The sequence below is a fragment of the Hyposmocoma kahamanoa genome, unplaced genomic scaffold (assembly GCF_003589595.1).
Source record: "Hyposmocoma kahamanoa isolate Upper Pololo Valley unplaced genomic scaffold, ASM358959v1 97075, whole genome shotgun sequence".
Taxonomy (NCBI): domain Eukaryota; kingdom Metazoa; phylum Arthropoda; class Insecta; order Lepidoptera; family Cosmopterigidae; genus Hyposmocoma; species Hyposmocoma kahamanoa.
The window spans coordinates 1-19,884 of record NW_020655301.1 but is presented as its reverse complement, the minus strand read 5'-3'; the positions used below and the strand labels follow the sequence as shown (position 1 = coordinate 19,884).

Below are 19,884 nucleotides of genomic sequence, written 5' to 3'. Positions count from 1 at the left end.
AATTAATCACCATGAAATAATCATCCATCTACTTAATTACTACAGTAATGAGCACCCCCAAATACCTGGAAAACGATACCCAACTTGCCATTATTCGAAAAATCGTGCCCGCCATCTTGGATTTAGAAATAAGTGCTATATTCGTAACGAGCATCCCCAAATACCTCGAAAATGATACCCATATTGCATTTTTTGAAAAATCGTGTCCGCCATCATGCATTTACCAATAAGTGCTATATTCGTAACGAGCACCCCCAAATACCTCGAAAACGATACCCATATTGCATTTTTTTTGAAAAATCGTGTCCGCCATTTTGGATTTACTAATAAGTGCTGTATTCGTTATGAGCACCCCCAAATAACTCGAAGAGGTTACCCCATATTGCATTTTTTGAAAAATCGTGTCTGCCATCTTGGACTTACAAACAAGTGCTATATTCGTAATGAGCATCCCCTAATGCCTCGAAAACGATACAAATATTGCATTTTTTGAAAAATCGTGTCCGCCATCTTGGATTTACAAACAAGTGCTATATTTGTAATGACCACTCCCAAATGCCTCGAAAACGATACCCAACTTACCATTATTTCAGAAATCGTGCCCGCCATCTGGTATTTAGAAATGCTAAAAGTCGTGTCAGCCATCATGTATTCAGATATACGAGTAAATGCCATTTCCAGAAGGATTGCCAAAAATAAATTTTTGAAAATTCTTGGCAACCATCTTGGATTTAGAAATTAATGCCACATTCTCAATAAGCACTCCCAAACAACTCGGAAACGTCTATAACTCTCGTTGTCGATTATATCTGTAGGCTCCCAATCGACATTGTCGATCGACAATGTCCATCGACACTGACGATTGACATCGATCGTATCTGTACCTTAAGGGACGCCCTCTGGGGATAAATTAAAGTATGTGTGTGTTGTGTGTTTGGTGTGTAGGTGTCTGTTTGTGTATGTGTAACAGAATGTGTATATTATAATTATTATATTTCTTGTTAAGAAGAACGTAACTACAATACGTAATCATAATAGCCGCTCACGCGATACATGCAGCCGTAGACGCATACCACACCCAGAGGTGCCGGTGATGATTTTATAACGATTTATCGGATATCGAAGTTATAACAGGTAAAGGAACTAATATTAATTGTTATTTCGGTAACTACTCTAGCAAACCATTAAGTTTTTAATGCCTGGGTCTGTCATTTAAAAAAATAAACAACTTCAAAAATACGTCACGACAATCGTGTGTGTTATTGTTTGGGCTGGTGATTTCGGTGTTTATTTATTGAAAACATACCGTAAGTAGCGTTTTTTAAGTTTACCCTGAATATAAATGTTTATATATAATATAACTATACTTTAAGGAGTAATTTCATGGTAAACGTTAGAACCACTCAAACGGAAATTATCATATTTATCCAAGTACACCAAAAATTTCATTAGTGCTTTTTAAGTGAAAGATTTGCGGTGTATTACTGCATTTTATTTGAGATGTTTTTGTTGGTAGTACGGAGGGTATTTATTTAGCAATGCAGAATAATAATTTTTATTTATAAAAACTTGTATTTAAACTAAATGCTTTTCTAATTTGCGAAACCAGATAGCCGCCATTTTGCGGTAGGAGGAACGCATTGCGTGAGCGGTTAAGTAGATTTTAAAGCAACACAATATTAACATGCTTAATGGTAACAGGCCAAACACAATTTTCTACTAACTACTAATGTATCACGAATTGTACAAATTCAGAATTTGACAGATGGCGACGTTTTCGATTGAATATTTAGTTGTACCTACTTACGCAAAATCAGGAACATAGCTAAAGTGGACGGCGGCCCTAATTCTGAGAAACTTTCATAGTATTTTACTCTTTAACTCTTAACCACTTTATATATTCATTTTATTAAGAAACAAAGTATATTTAAAGGTGATAAGCATTTAAATACCTATCGAATAACACTAGAATCATTATGAAAATATATTTTTTCTATTTTTTAAATTAAACACAGTAGCGGGTAGAGAAGAGAATTCGCGAAAAATTTGCGAAAATGGAATAAAACAACTGCAGGTCGCGAAGAAGAAAATTGACGAATCCTACCCAAATTCACAATATAACGACCTGAAAATAGTTTTTAATACAACGTATATTGAACAGTTTTTTTTGTGTTTGAGTGATATTTTACTTACAAAATTAATTTAAATACCTTAAATAGACCGATTTTTCATCAGCTTTGTATGGGAAAAATGTGTGAAAGTTCTTTGATCATAAGCACTGTTTGCGCGACGGTAGTAGGTATACCAAGCAGGGTGATGGATGAAATGAGGATAGGTGAGATAAATAATCAAACAAGCAATACAGTAGCACCAATCGGTACCAACACTTTTATTACAACCACTGTTCTACCCTGCTAATCCTAAATGCGCTATCTCTGAGATACGCCCTTTAGTTTTTTTTTATACCTTTCCATAGCTATAATAATTTCGCATCTAATGATATAATAGAAATAGCGCTATCTAACTTAAAACATTCAATGATACCCAACAAAAAACGATACCCAACTTGCCGTTATTCAAATAATCGTACCTGCCATCTTGGATTTAGAAATGAGTACCATATGCGTAATGAGCATCCCCAAATATCAAGAAAAGGATACCCATATTGCATTTCTTTTTAAAAAACCGTGTCCGCCATCTTGGATTTACAAACAAATGCCAAATTCGTAATACGCATCCCCAAATACCTCGAAAACGATACCCAACGATGCCATTATTAAAAAAACCGTGCCAGCCATATTTAGAAATAAGTGCCATATTTATAATGAACATCCTCCGAGAGGTGCGCGGGACGAGGCATCGCTAACTGACGTGTTTATGTTACGCTCGTGCATTATTGTGAAATAACAATGTAAATATTAAGTTATTCTGCCGTAAATGTACTTTAACAGTTAACTAGAACTGCGAACTTTCGAATGGTGCATTTGAAATTATCAAATATTCTGTGGATTTGCCAAAAACTTACGTTTTATCTGTGCTTTGAACGGTTAACCGCGGTTAGACTTTGAACTCGTGTCATTGACCGGACGATAGATCATTAACCTCGTGTGACGTCTGTCGTGTGACGTTACTGTCCGTACGCATAAGAGCAACAATTTCGCGTCGTTGCACTGTGGCGCTCTGGCTTAATGGTCTCGGCGCTTGATTGCAAAGTCAATCCGAGTGTGAGTTTCGGTTCGATTCCCGGGCTTTAGACTGAAAATCTATTTTTTCTTTTTTTTCTGGTTTTTAATTACCCGTATTTGGGTTCGAACCTCATTGAACAGAATTATTGATTAATTATTATTATTTTTTGAATCAATTTTTTTTAAACTAACCGAACGATGTCTAATGTCGGCAGTTGTTATGGGTGCAGGCAACCAATTAAGGATATACTTTTTTGTGCTGTAGTGTCTGTCATGAGAACTTTGACATATGGTGTGCCGGTGTGTCGGAACAACGTTTCTTCAATACCTTAACCGCTGAGCATAGAGCTATCTGGAAGTGTACGATTTGTATTGGCAAATTTACCATGGCGCAGGTGAAAGGTGTTGGTGGTCACCACTTCGCCATGGTAGTTTAGTTAGAGAATGATAGACGAGTCGTGGGTTGGTAAATGACTGTATATTAATGTGTATATTTTGCTTGAGCTACTTACTACACTTACTATACTAATTTGGTACGTGTGTCTTATGCTGATTCACAAGTCATGGTTGTTACTTTTGCTAGCACTAAGACGTGCCTGAATGTCGGAAGAGGGTTAGACATTCTAGCACGTCTGTGGCTGCTACAGCAAACAACCGAAAACCGGCAATACTAACACACCGGTGAGAAATACAGCAGATGGAATTACAATTCGTCGAAAAGACAAAATTGTTCGCAGTCCACCTGCACAAATGGATGTTTCTTTGCTTGATGCGACCATGAACATTTCGGGCCACGATGCGACTGCGGATGCGTCGCATGCTACAAGTGCACTTGTAAGAGAGATGCGTCTGTTTAGGGAGGAGTTGACGGCAACTAGACATCTCATGGCCACTCTAAACGAAACCATGAGCAGACTCACAGCGAGGATGGACGCCTGTGAAAATCGAGTGAGCAAACTCGACGAACGCACTTTAGCCCTAGAGCAACGTGCTGAGAACAAACCGGCAGGTGCTGACGCCTCACTACTTGCCACCGTTGAACAGCTCAAAGCGGAATTAAGCGAACGTGATAAGGAGCTGTTGCAGATTGATGTTGAGGTGTCGTGCGTTCCTGAAGAAAAGGGTGAAAGCTTGCAGCATATTATAATTACCCTTGCAAGTAAATTAGGCGTTAGTCTGGGTGAGGAGGATATTGTAAATACCTTGCGAGTGGGACGTCCTCCAAAGGAGGTGGATGCGCTGGCCATGTCGACTGCACGCCCGAGAATGATTGTGGTGCGGTTGGCGCGTCGCGCAGTGCGTGATCAGATGTTGCAGGCGGCTCGCGTTCGTCGAGGTGCTACCACAGAGGGTACTGGGGTGCCCGGCCCGCCACGACGATTCTACATCAACGAGCGGCTGACCCGCACTAACAGGGTTGTATTCCGTCTGGCTCGCGGGGCGGCGGGGCGCCTGAACTGGCGCTATGTATGGACACGCGACGGCCGAGTATTTGCGCGTCAGCATCAGGGTAGTGATGCGCCGCGTCATCGTCTTCGTACTGAGGCTGATGTTTCCCGTGTTTTGGTATTGGAACGATTGGTGACAATAAATAAATGTTTATTTTTTTTATAAACTAATTAATATTCTCATAATTACATCAGGAATAGAGCTTGTTTTACATACATATAAAATCATTAAAAAAATTATTTTTACTCATGTGCTTTTGTTTTGTATTTTATGTAGTCAATGTAAAAGTTTGTTAAGTGAATGGTCTTTGTTTCATGTACTTTCATGTGGTGGGGTGTGCTGTATCTGTGCAAAGCTACTCATTGTGAATCGCATTTTTTCTGTGCCAGCTTATTTATCAATCTATATTAATTCATTTACATGCATTTTATTAACAATGAATATTCTTACGTTTACTTTTATTATATCACGGCATATTTTTATCAATTTAACCCTTACAAATATTAACATATTGCACAGTCTGTACAAGTATTACTTATATATATTTCACTTACATCAGAGTAACAGAGTTTATGTAATTCCTTACATGCTTAAAATGTAATAAATGGCTCCTAAAAATAAATTCATTTGGTTGAGACTATATAACGCAGGCTCTTTGAATACAGGACAAGATGATTTTCTTGTTGCAATGAGTCGTTTCAACGCCGATATGGTCGCTATTAATGAAACATGGCTGAGGAATGGTCAGGAGGCGTGTGCGCCTGCGCCGCCGGGTTACAGACTACGCTGTGCACCGCGGCCGAAGCATATGCGAGGTGGACGTGGTGGAGGGGTAGTGTTTTATGTAAAGGATGATGTTCGCATTAGTTACCTCAAAAGTCCCAATGATTCTGTAGAGCAAATGTGTCTGACTACTAAAACTAATGGATACTCCTTAGTTATCGGCACTGCGTATAGGCCACAGTGGTTGAATGTTGATACATTTATAGACGCAATCACTGACTCTGTCTCCAGGTTTTCCCGTTATGACTATTTGTTTCTTATGGGCGATTTTAATATCAATATGCTACATGAAAGAGATAGGGACACTATGAAGTTGGATCAGTTTCTGCGTTGTGTGGGTTTGAGACAGGTTGTATCTGAACCTACTCACTTCACTACAGTCTCGGAGACGCTAATTGACGTTGTGTGCACCAACTGTACCGTTCGTGAAGTCTTGGTCAGTAATATCACCGGATCACTCGGGCACTCAATGATAAATGTTACAATGACGTTAAAAAAGATCAGGATGCCTGCTAAAGCTGTGACCTCGAGATCCCTGCAGAATATACATTTAGACAATTTTACTAGTGACCTATAACTCCATAGACTGGGAATCTGTGGGTGCTGAAGCAACTGTTGATGCAATGGTTGCCAAATTTAATATACTGCTCACGGAACTCTTTGGCAGGCATGCTCCTTATAGAACTTTGCATATAAAAGAACCTAAGTCCCTGCCGTGGATAACTAACACGCTTAAGTTTATGATGGATTTGCGCAACGAAGCTAGGACGAAGAAAAAACATTCAAACTCAAATATGCGGTACTACAAGGACCTTAAATTTTAGTAGAAACTAGTATTTATTATGAAAAACGTGCTTATTTTAACCATTTTATTAATTCTAATGTGAAAGATAGTGTTAAGTTTTGGAAAAACTTAAAAATCAAAATTTTAATACACCCGAGTAAAAGTGAATACCTTCCCGACTGTTTCGGTGACCCTGATTTGATAAATGATCACTTTTTGAGTGTCCCTAGGCATGTTGATATGGCTGTTAGTTTAGAGAGAGGTAAATTTGAGACTTCTAGTTTTGGAGCTGATTCCTTCACTCTTCAACCTGTTACGGAAATGGATGTTTCGAAATATATCTTGTCTGTCAAGTCAAATGCAATGGAGTGTGACAATATTAGCCGTGACATGATTATGTTGACGTTACCAAAGACCTTGTCGATAATCACTGCGATTGTGAATAGGTCCATTTTGACAGGTAGGGTTCCTAGACTGTGGAAGGAAGCATTGGTCACTTCACTGCCTAAGGTTGACAATCCCAGTGAACTAAAAGATCTTAGGCCTATTAGTGTACTGCCTTTTCTTTCCAAAATTCTAGAAAAGGCAGTATATCATCAGCTTCTATGTCATGCAGACAAGAATAATATACTCCCGTCTCTTCAGTTGGGTTTCCGAAGGGGTCGTGGCACGGTTACTACTTTGCTGGACGTAACTGATAATATACTAGCGGCACAAGATGCTGGCCGTGGTACGATTCTCTCACTCTTGGACTTTTCTCGAGTTTTTGATAGCATTGACGTTTCTCTTCTGCTATCAAAATTAGTCTACTACGGACTAGACCCACGGGCGGTTCAGTGGTTTAGTGATTACCTTAGTGACCGATGCCAGTCTGTAAGACTCAAGAAACGCAACTGCATTGATATGGTTTCCAATTTGCAGCCGGTTCATCGTGGTGTTCCACAGGGTTCGATACTAGGTCCTCTATTATTTATAATATACAGTGGTGATTTGTCCAAGTAATAAAACATAGTAAATTCCATTTGTACGCCGATGATGTTCAGCTGTATATTTCTGAAGTGCTTGAGATAATATCGGATTCATTACGGCTGCTCAATGAAGACCTAAACGCGATAGCTGAATGGTCGGTCCGAAATGCGCTAGTACTAAACCCTAATAAATCAAAGTTTATGGTGCTTGGATCAAAAGTTCAGATTAGGAAAATTTTAAACAAGTCACCAGTAGTTAGTATTTTAGGTCAAAGTATTTCCCGGGTTCATGAAGCTAGAAATCTTGGTGTTCTGTTGGACAGCGAACTCCGTTACGAAAACCATTTAGAAAATGTTGTAAGAAGTTGCTTTTATAGACTGAAAGTCTTGTATAAAATTAGGAATTTATTGTCCGAGGGAGTTAGGATTACTTTGTGCGAATCCCTGGTGCTGTCTCGTCTCAACTATGCAGACATTGTTTATGGCCCTCGACTGTTATATAAAACAAGTCGCTTAAACAACGCATACAGAATGCATGTTGTAGATTTATTTTTGATGTTTCGCCTAGGAGTCATATAACGCCGTTTCTTAATAATGCATGTATACTCAACATGGAATCTCGCAGACAGTTACATCTTGCCTCTTTAATGTTTGATATTGCAAAATTCAAAAATCCAGATTATCTTTTTTCAAAATTACAATTTCCCCACTTTTATAAAAGGTACGACCATATTCCTAGATCGTTACGTCCCCCGCTAAGCGTGCAGCGACATCGTACAGCAGCGTTCACCGGCAGTTTTCGCTGCCACGCAACAAAGTGTTGGAATAATATTCCACCACCTTTAAGACTTTTAAAATCTAAACGCACCTTCAAGGAAAAGGTAAAGGAACTTCTTCTTGACAGTCAAAAAAAGGGTATTTCACAGAGCTTTGCTTAGGTGGCGAAAATTTGCTGCATATCATCATCAGTCTATTGCAGTCCAGTCCAGTCCTATTGCATATATTGTGTATTAAAACCATGATTAACCCACTAACAATTTAATTTTCTTTTATATCTGTATTTCACTTGTTTTTCTTAATTTTTCTTTTATATACTGTACACTTACAATATATAATTTGAATTAAATCACTAATATTTTTAATTTATTTTTTAAACATTATATTTATATTATCTCCCTATTTATTTGGTTTCTATTCTAATTATTATTATATGTTTAAAAATAACTAAATGGAAAAATGACGTCAGCGAGCTGATTATCGTATCCGCGATTACCTCTAGGTTAAAGCTGAAAATCAGCGAATTGCTTTTGAATAAACACCGACGCTGAGCTATGACCTTTTTGCACTGCTGCAGCACACGTATATAACTGGGTCTCTAGCAGTGCTGCGACTCTGCTGTTTTTGTTTATTTTTTGTAAATAATAGGTTATTTAATAAGATTTATGTATGTATTTAGGTTAATATTTTATACAGAAATAAATTTATCTTTATCTTTATCTTTATCTTTTTTGTTCTGTTTGTGTCTTTGTGTTCTTTTTGTTATTTTTTTTCTGTTATGTACGTGTGAATGTAGTAACAAATAAACGTTTTATCTATCTATCTATCTATCTATCCTCAAATACCTCGAAATTGATACTCATATTGCAATTATTTGAAAAATCGTGTCCGCCATCTTGGATTTATAAATAAGTGCTATATTCGTAACGAGCACTCACAAATACCTCGAAAACGATACTCAACATGCCATGATTCCAAAAACGTGTTCGCCATCTGGAATTTACACATGAGTGCCATATTCGTATTGAGCATCGCCAAATAACTCAGAAAGGATACCCCTATTGCATTTGAAAAAAAAACCATGTCCGCCATCTTGGATTTAGATATAAGTGCTATATTAGTAATGAGCACCCCCAAATAACTCGATAACGAAACCCAAATTACCGATATTTGAAAAGTCATGTCCGCAATCTTGTATTAAGAAATAGGTGCTATATTCGTAATGAGCATTCCCAAATACCTCGAAAATGATACCCATGTTGCATTTTTTTGAAAAGTCATATTCGCCATCATGGATTTAAAAACAAGTGCTATAATGGTAATGAGCACCCCCAAATACCACGAAAATGATACCCAAGTTGCCATTATTTGAAAAATCGTGGCCGCCATCTTGGATTTGGAATTAAGTCCTACATTCGTAATGAGCACCCTCAAAAACCTCGAAAACGATACCCAACTTGCCATTATTCGAAAAATCGTGACCGCCATCTTGGATTTAGAAATGAGTGCCATATTCGTATTGAGCATCCCCAAATGCTTCCAAACTGATACCCATATGGCATTTATTTGAAAAGTCATGTCCACCATCTTGGATTTAGATATAAATGCTATGTTCGTAATAAACACCCCCAAATACCTCGAAAACGATACCCAACTTGCCAATATTTGAAAAATCGTAACAGTCATCTTAGATTTGGAAATGAGTGCAATATTGCATTTATTTGAAAAGTCGTGTCCGCCATATTGAATTTAGAAACAAATTCTATATTCGTAATGAGCACCCCCAAATAACCCGAAAACGATTAAACCCAGCTTGCCATTATTCAAAAAATCAAGCCCGCCATCTTAGATTTAAAAACAAGTGCCTTATTCGTATTAAGCACCCCAAATACCTCGAAAATGATACCCATATTGCATTTATTTGAAAAATCATGTCCGCCATCTTGGATTGAGAAATAGGTGCTATATTCGTAATGAGCCCCAAGTACCTCGAAAATGATACCCATGTTGCATTTATTTGAAAAGTCATATCCGCTATCGTGGATTTAAAAACAAGTGCTATAATGATAATGAGCACCCCCAAATACCACGAAAATGAAACTCAAGTTGCCTTTATTTGAAAAAGTGCCCGATATCTTAGATTTAGAAATAAGTCCTACATTCGTAATGAGCAGCACCAAACACCTTTAAAACGATACCCAACTTGCCATTATTCGAAAAATCATGTCCGCCATCTTGGATTCAGAAATGAGTGCTATATTCGTATTGAACATCCTCAAATACCTGAAAATGATATCCATATTGCTTTTAAAAAAGAAATCGTGTCCGAAATCTTGGATTTACAAATAAATGGTATATTCGTAACGAGCACCGAACTTGTTGTTATTCGAATAATCGTGCCTGCCATCTTGGATTTAGAAATGAGTGCCATATTCATAATGAGTATTCCCAAATATCTCGTAAAGGAAACCCACAGTGCATATTTTTTGAAAATTCGTGTCCGCCACCTTGGATTTACAAACAAGTGCCATATTCGTTATAAGCATCCTAAAATACCTCGAAAACGATACTCAACTTGCCATTATTAAAAAACCCGTGCCAGCCATCTTAGATTTAGTAATAAGTGGCATATTTGTATTGAGCAACCCCAAATACCTCGAAATTAATACTCATATTGCATTTATTTGAAAAGTCGAGTCCGCCATCTTGTATTTATAAATAAGTGCTATATTCGTAATGAGCACCTCCAAATACCTCGTAAATGATACTCAACTTGCCATTACTCAAAAAGTCGTGTCCGCCATCTTGGATTGAGAAATAAGTGCCATATTCGTAATAAGCACCAGAAAATACCTCAAAAATGAAACCCATGTTGCATTTATTTAAAAAGTCATATCCGCTATCGTGGATTTAAAAACAAGTGCTATAATGGTAATGAGCACCTCCAAATACCACAAAAATGATACCCAAGTTGCCATTATTTGAAAAATTGTGCCTGCCATCTTGGATTTAGAAATAAGTCCTACATTCGTAATAAGCACCACCAAATACCTCTAAAACGATACCCAACTTGCCATTATTCGAAAAATCGTGTCAGCCATCTTGGATTCAGAAATGAGTGCCATATTCGTAATGAGCATCCCCAAATATCTCGAAAACGATACTCAACTTGCCCTTATTAAAAAAACCGTGCCAGCCATCTTAGATTTAGAAATAAGTGCCATATTTGTAATGAGCATTTCCAAATACCTCGAAATTAATACTGATATTGCATTTATTTGAAAATTCTTGTCCGCCATCTTGGATTTAAAAACAAGTACCATAATGGTAATGAGCACCCAAATACCACGAAAATGATACCCAAGTTGCCATTATTTGAAAAATCGTGCCCGCCACCTTAGATTTGGAAATAAGTCCTACATTCATAATGAGCACCCCCAAAAACCTCGAAATCGATACGTAACTTGCATTATTCGAAAAATCGTAACCGCCATCTTGGATTTAGAAATGAGTGCAATATTCGTGTTGAACATCTCCAAATACCTCGAAACTGATACCCATATTGCATTTATTTGAAAAGTCATGTCCGCCACGTTGGATTTAGATGTCATTTCTATGTTCGTTATAAGCACCCCAAAATACCTCGAAAACGACACCCAACTTGCCATTATTTAAAAAATCGTAACAGCCATCTTAGATTTAGAAATGAGTGCCATATTTGTAATGAGCACTCCCAAATACCTCGAAATTGATACTCGTATTGCATTTATTTGAAAAGTTGTGTCCGCCAACTTGGATAAAGATACAAGTGCTATATTCGTAATGAGCACCCCCAAATACCCCGAAAATGACACTCAGCTTACCATTATTCAAAAAATCGTGCCTGCCATCTTGTATTTAGAAATCTTGTATCAAGTGCCTTATTCGTAATGAACACCCCCAATTACCTCGAAAATGATACCCATATAGCATTTATTGGGAAAGTCATGTCCGCCATCTTGGATTGAGGAATAAGTGCTATTATATTCGTAATTATACTATATTTTTACCAATTATATTATATTAACCACTTAAAACAAAGGGTAGTCAACTATTGCTATCCAGGAGCTACTTTTAGTTAAATTATTACACTGTTAAGTGATTGCAACTTTGATAAATATACAACAGTGATTCTTATAATAGGTGATAGTACTAACATTAGTAAAAAAGATGTAAATAGTAGCATTGACGTGTTCTTGAGAATTCATGAGAAGTGTGAGTGTAAATTCATACTAAGTGCATTCCCTTACTGCTCTGACCTAGGCATCGCTCGTAATAAGTATATATATAAAATAAATTCGCACATTCATAATTTGACTTGCCGTCATAGTGACGTTATATTTTGTTTTGACATTAATAAGTTCGTAAGGAACTTCAAACTTTTTGAGGATAATTTACTTTTACCCCTAAGGTATCTAAGACATATAGCTAGTTTGCTATCTTTTAATATTAAGGACGCTGTTATAGAAGATATAACACAGTCCCACGACAATGCTCCTACTTTAAGTAGCAACAGTATACTTTTTACTAACCATAATTTAAACTGAAAAACACGACAACAGAAAAGTCTAATCGTTTCCATGTAGTACATCAAAATATTCAAGGCTTTTCTGGCAAAACATTAGAAATAAGTCTTTTTTTGCACGATATTTCCGTTGACGTGTTTTGTGTTACAGAACACTGGCTGAACGATTACGAAGCCATTAACAATATATAGAATTATGTAATAGTCAGTTCGTTCATAAGAAAAAGCTTAAGTAGAGGCGGATCCATGATTATTATTAAGCGTAACTTAAAATTTAAAGAGCGTAAGGATATCACAGATCTTTCTACTGAAAGAACTATTGAGATTTCATGTGTGGAATTGGATCAGTTTGTCGTCTTATGTGTATACAGGCCCCCCTCTGCTAATTTTAACGAGTTTGAATTAATTATGGAAGACAGTTTAAAGCGGATTTTCCCAACCAAAAAAAACGTAGTGATATGTGGAGATTTCAATGTAAACCTGTTGGAAAACTGTTCTACTTCTGTAAGACTCATTAATTTATTTCAAAGTTTTAACTTGATTAATCTTTTTTTAGAACCAACTCGCATTACTGCCTTCTCTTCTACTTGTATTGATAACATCTTTTGTAACATAGACGCAGTGTCTAAATCAATAATAAATTGCTTAAGATCCGACCATAGTGGCCAATTGGCTTCTTTTAATTGTAAAATGAGCAAGAAGGTAGACCAGTTTATCTGCAGACCGATTACCACAGAACGAATAATTAGATTTCAAAATAATATCGGCAACAGTTTAAATTCCCTATCCCATATACCGGAGGATCCAAATACTTTATACAACACGATATTTGGTTTAATTAAAAATGAATTTGACAATATATTTAAATCGAAAACATTAACTTTCCATAGAGAGACTAAATTCAACGACTGGGCAACAGTAGGTATTCATAAGAGTAGGTCTCGTTTGTATGAGCTATATGCTATGAAAACTTATAATACTAATTCCAATTTCATAGAATATGTTAGAATTTATTCGAAAATATTTAAAAAAGTTTGTGTTGCTGCTAAGGTTAAGTTTCACAGCGACAAAATTAGACAATCGATAAATAAATCTAAAACTACTTGGAGCATAATAAATAAAGAGTCAGGCAGGGTTAAACTACACGATAGAGATATAGTTTTAGAATTAGACAGCAAACTTATAAAATCTAAAGATAAAGTAGCCCAAGCTTTTGAATCGTTCTTTTCGGAAATTGCTGTGAACACTACAAAATCATTAAATTCCTCCCCTTCACTTGCTATTGATCTCCTAAAGGAAAATGTTAACGTTGGTGGCAGTTTATTTAATTTTCGTCATGTTAATCCACAAGACATCATAAAAGCTTTTAAGTCAATACATGTTAAAAAAACTGAAGATCTCTGGGGCATATCAACTAAAGTTATAGACTAAGTTATTAATCTCATTTCCCCACAGTTAGCTGTAGCTTTCAATAGGTTGACGTTGACGACGGTGTTTTTCCCGATTTAATAACATACAGCAAGGTTATTCCCTTATTCAAAAGCGGTAGGAAAGTTGATCCTAGCAACTATAGGCCCATTTCAATTTTACCAGCTTTAAGTAAAATATTCGAAAAGGTTATGCTAACTCAATTACTGTCCTATTTCGGTAAGAATCATATTTTTCATAGTGAACAATACGGGCTTACTAGCGGTAGATCGACTAGCGATGCGGGGGTAGCGTTACTAAAACACATCTTTGATGCTTGGGAAAGGTCCCAGAACGCTATTGGTGTTTTCTGTGACCTCTCAAAGGCATTTGATTGCGTTGATCATAATACTCTTATTAGGAAGCTGGAACATTACGGTGTAAATGGCTAGGCGTCGAAACTTGTCTCGTCATATCTCAACGGTAGAATTCAGAAAGTAGACATAAATGGAGTGACTTCTTTGGGTTCTCCAGTATCAAAAATCAAAATCAAAATCAAAATAATCTTTATTTCATAGGTAAGCATTATTACACTTGAAATCGTCACAATGGTTAAACTCTACCGCTCATTCGTAAGGCAGATTCCCCTGAGAAGAATGAGCAAGAAACTCTAGGGGTTGCTCTTTGTAAATAACATTTACAATATTTTTTTAATTGAAACATCAGATTGAGACTACCTCCATGAGCTAAACGGGTTACTACCACGGATTTTTGTCATCCAAGTACGCAGAAGTTGTATAATAACCTTTAGTATAAAGTTTTTGTTTCACTATAGTTTTAAACCTCGTGAAAGGCAAATTTTGTATATAAACCGGAATCTTGTTATAGAAGCGTATACATTGCCCCTTAAATGATTGTTTGACTTTGTGAAGACGACTATCAAGAAAAGCTAGTTTATTTTTATTCCTCGTATTAATGTTATGTCTGTCACTATTTTTCATAAAGAAATTACTATTCCTTTTAACATAAATTATATTTTCATAAATGTATTGTGAGGCTAGTGTAAGAATGTCAATTTCCTTAAACTTATCTCTCAAAGATACTTTGGGGCCCAGATTGTAAATTGCCCTAACTGCACGTTTCTGCAGGACAAAGATTCTATTGATATCGGCGGCATTACCCCAAAGCAAAATGCCGTATGTCATTAGACTGTGAAAGTAGCTGAAGTAAACCAATCTAGCGGTTTCGACGTCTGAAAGTTTCCTTATTTTTTTAATCGCGTACACTGCAGAGCTGAGCCGTTTTGACAACTTACTTATATGGGGACCCCATTGCAATTTAGCATCTAACGTTATACCTAGAAATACAACTGTATCCACAAGATTCAATTTTTCGTTTCTAACTACAATGTTTGTAACCGTCTCTCTAACATTGGGTAATGTAAATTTCACACAATTTGTTTTTTTCTCATTAAGAAGTAGGTTATTACCAGCAAACCAATCAACTACTTTAGATATAGCATTGTTCACATCGTCATAGGAACATTGGTGCCTTTTAACTTTAAATAATAAGGAAGTATCATCAGCAAACAATACTATCTCATGTTTTATACCCTCCATAAGGCTAGGTAAATCATTAATATAAACTAAAAACAAAAATGGGCCTAGAATTGAACCTTGAGGGACACCCATGCTAATTACAGACCCTGACGATCTCGTACCGTTAACATCGACCCTCTGTACCCTACCACGCAAATACGATTTAAGAAGGTCGAGATCACGTCCCGCCACACCATAATGGCGAAGTTTCCTGACCAGTGTATCATGGTGCACACAATCAAAAGCCTTGGAAAGGTCACAGAATACACCAATAGCATCATGTGAGACTTCCCATGCATCAAATATATGATTAATCAACTCTACACCAGCGTCGGTTGTAGAGCGACCCCGAGTGAAACCAAATTGTTTAGGAGACATTAAATTATTACTATAAAAATGTGCACACATCTGATTAAGAATAATTTTTTCAAATATTTTACTGAGAGTTGGTAGTATTGATATAGGTCTGAAATTGGTGGGGTCAGAAATACTACCAGATTTGAAAAGTGGAATAACTTTACTTTGCTTCATGAGGTCAGGAAAGACACCATCATCAACACATTTATTAAAGACACAGGCTAAGTAAGGCGCAATACAATCAACTATAGAACTAATTACTCTGACTGAAAGACCATCAAGATCAGCAGTATTTTTTATATTTATAGACTTAAAGGCTTTAACAATATCGTTTGGAAATACATGACGGAACCTTAAATTAGTGATACTAACTGCATTATTTTCTTTTAGTAAGGATTCAGCGGCCGTGGGAGATGAATTTAACGAATTAGTAGTCAAAATTGGAATGTTGGTAAAAAAATTTTCAAATATTTTAGCAACTTCTGCGTCTGTGTTTACAATTTTGTCATTAAATCTTAGTTGAAAATCTAAGTTACGAGGTTTGAGCCTTCCAGTTTCGCTATTTATAATATTCCAAGTCGTTTTTACTACATTCGCGCTGCATTTTATTTTATTATTAATAAACATTGCTTTGGCTGCCACACAAACACGTTTAAACATTTTCGAATATTTCCTAACAAAATCATTAAAACTGTTACTAGTGTTATAAGTTCTTTCATCGTAAAGATCATACAGCCTTTGTCTACTTTTGTGAATTCCCACAGTCGCCCATTCACTAAATTTCAATGAATTATTAATAGTTATGATTTTGGACTTAAAAACATTATCACGTTCTCTTTTCACTATGTTGAAAACTGAATTATACAATTTATTGGGATCGTTAACGTACGGAATGTCAGTTAGTTTAAGCATTACGTTATTTCTATAAGCTTTAAGTCGACCATTATTTATCGGAACACATGTGATATCCTTTTTCGACATTTTGTCAACAGTTATATTAAAAGTGGCCAATTGACCGCAGTGATCTGAAGTTAATTTATTTATAATAGATTTATTACTAGGTACGGCGTTGGTATAAATGTTGTCTAAACAAGTGGCAGTAGTAGAAGTTATTCTAGTAGGCACCAAAAAAAGATTCACAAGGTTATAACATTGGAAAAATGATATGAGCCTACTGCTAGCACTGGAATCTTCTAATAAGTTAACATTGAAGTCACCACAAACAGCAATATATTTATTTATATTATTTAATTTGGCTAAAACTTCATCTAATCTTTTTTCAAATAGTTCGTAAGATGAATGAGGGGGTCTGTACACGCTTAATATAACAAGCCGTTCAAGCTCTATGCAGGATATCTCTATAGTCCGCTCAATAGATAGGCTCACAATATCTGTACGTTCTTTAAATTTTAAATTATTTTTAATAAGAATTAAAGAGCCGCCGTGAATAGCTTTTTCTCTGCTGAACGAACTAGCCACCTGGTGATTGTTGAAGCTAAACATGAACTGATGTTGTGATAGAAAGTGGTGTTCAGTAATACAAAGAATATCAATATTGTTACAGTTAATAAATAATTCTATTTCTAGCTCTTTGCCTTTCATGCCTTGAATATTTTGGTGCACCAGGTTTAATATAAAATTTATTTTATTTCTGTGTGTTTTAGGTTGGTTTCTTACTGTCAATGTGTTGCAAGAGTATCTCTCCGTTGTCTTATTAATTAATTTAAATAATTAGAAATTGAATTAATTTCAACAGAATTATTATTGTCAGTAAACTGACCTATGTCAACGGACTGCTCAATAGAAGCAGCCGGTCTGGTAGCCAATGATTTGGCTGAATTATTAATATAATATGATAGCATCTCTGCTATCTGTCTCCTAAAATAACTAGTAAGATAATACCTATCTTTAGTCAAATAAAAATATTTACTAATAAAATTATTAGTATCCATAAAATGAAATTTACTATAATGAAATGTCAAGCTGTGTAATGTCCTATTTAAGTTATGCCTCAAATTATTTTCACTTGTTGTGAGGCAATTGCTGAAGGGAAAAGCTAACAAAATAATTTCTTTTATATTAATTAAATTATTTAATTGTGAAAAATATTGTATTAAATCTTTTTTGTTACATTTTCCTCTTCTGCCAATTAAAATTATTAATGTAGTGTCTTTGTCAAACTTAGTTGACAAAATACTATCTAATATTTTACAGTATGTTGCACCTGGCATGCAAATATTTGTTAATTTTAATCCTAGGTGGTTAAGTTGCAAACCTATATTTTTACCCATTTCATCACTATACATAACTATATTATTTTGAATTTCATTTGATCTAGTTATTGACAAAGAAGTATTTTTTGATTCTAAACTAGATTCCTGCAACAACAATGAGGAGGGATTAGTGACACACACAGACAGGGAGGATTGTGGTTTTATTTCTTTGCAATTGCAAACTTGATTATTTGTTAAAGAGTCAAATCTGTCATTATTATATCTACACAAATCTAATAAATTATCCATAGCATGTGTGTGCTCCTTAATCTCCTGTTGCGCAGTTTCATATTTCTGTGTTATTAATTTTAATGAATTTGTTACACTATGTAATTCTGCCTGGAGGCGCTGTGTGTCACATTCATAGCTAAGCCTATTTTTCTCAAGATTTTGTGTACAATCACTCAATTCATTCAACAAACTCTGACGTTCTTTTCTTAATGATACATTTTTACAAAATGCTGCATTTTTCTTTATTAATTTATTTGTACTGGATATGTATTTATTAATTTTGACATACTTTTTTAATTTTTTTTTACTACAATTTAAAGCTAAAGCTGTTGAATTAAATGAGTTACTTTCACAAGTCAGATCAGTGGTGATTGGTTCTGAACAGGAGGGTGGTACAGCACAGACCATTGTGGGAGCACTGCTGATCAGCTCATCAAATAGGGACTGCGACTGTGTTGACTGTTGTTCGTCCCTTGCTTGTTCCATTATAGTTATTTGATTGTATGCGTCTCGTAGGTCACATTCTAATGAAGAAATGCGTGCAAGGGCTTCTTCGAATGCGCTGCTGCTTTGGTCGAATCCATCTACCACAATCTGTAGCTGGTCTCTTTGGTACTGTACCTCCGTAATTTGTATAAGCAATTCAGCCATATCACTTTTAAATTAGTAAAAATGGGTGTTCCGCAGGGCTCAATACTTGGACCTTTCTTATTTCTGATTTACATTCATGATCTGCCATTCTTTGTTAAGGACCACTGCGAAATAGTGTTGTTTGCTGATGACACATCCTTGGTTTTTAAAACAGACAGACATGACATTAACTATGACCGTATTAATGATTCCCTCTCTAAGGTAGTTTATTGGTTTAATGCTAACAATTTATTGCTTAATGCCACGAAGACAAAATGTGTTAAATTTGAATTACCTAACGTAAAATCGACTAGTCCAAGCATAGAAATAAACGGAGAAAAGTTAGACCTTGTTAATAAAGCAGTCTTCTTGGGAGTGACCTTAGATAGTAAACTTCAGTGGTTTCCACATATATCGTCCCTAGCCAGCAGATTAAGCTCCGCTGCATACGCAGTCCGCAGAATACGTGAGCTTACCGATGTTAGTACTGCTAGACTAGTTTACTTTAGTTACTTCCATAGTATAATGTCCTACGGGATTCTCATGTGGGGTAAAGCGGCAGATATTCAAACGATATTTGTATTGCAAAAACGAGCGATTCGTTCTGTGTACCGTCTAGGCTCTCGGGTATCTCTCAGAGAAAAGTTTAAGGAGACTGGTATCATGACTGTGGCATCACAGTACATTTACTCAAATATTTTATATGCCCGTAAAAATATACATAATTATTTCAATAAAAAAGAAGATATCCATAATATTAACCTTAGAGCTAAGTCCAAACTCATGGTACCACGATTTCGTTTAACCAAGGTAAACAACTCTTTTATGGGGAACTGTATACGTTTTTACAATAAGATTCCGGAGCATATATTAAGTTT

At 35.9% G+C, this 19,884-nt stretch overlaps 1 protein-coding gene across 1 annotated transcript in view; it reads right to left on the bottom strand.

Moving 5' to 3' along the window:
• LOC113238637 overlaps positions 1 to 645 on the bottom strand; it is a 59,727-nt gene extending 59,082 nt beyond the window's left edge. Inside the window, exon 1 of the mRNA XM_026475471.1 lies at positions 583 to 645. Coding sequence (XP_026331256.1) covers positions 583 to 645 — 63 coding nt within the window. The remainder of the gene's footprint in view (positions 1 to 582) is intronic.
• Between the last annotated feature and the right edge of the window lie 19,239 nt (positions 646 to 19,884).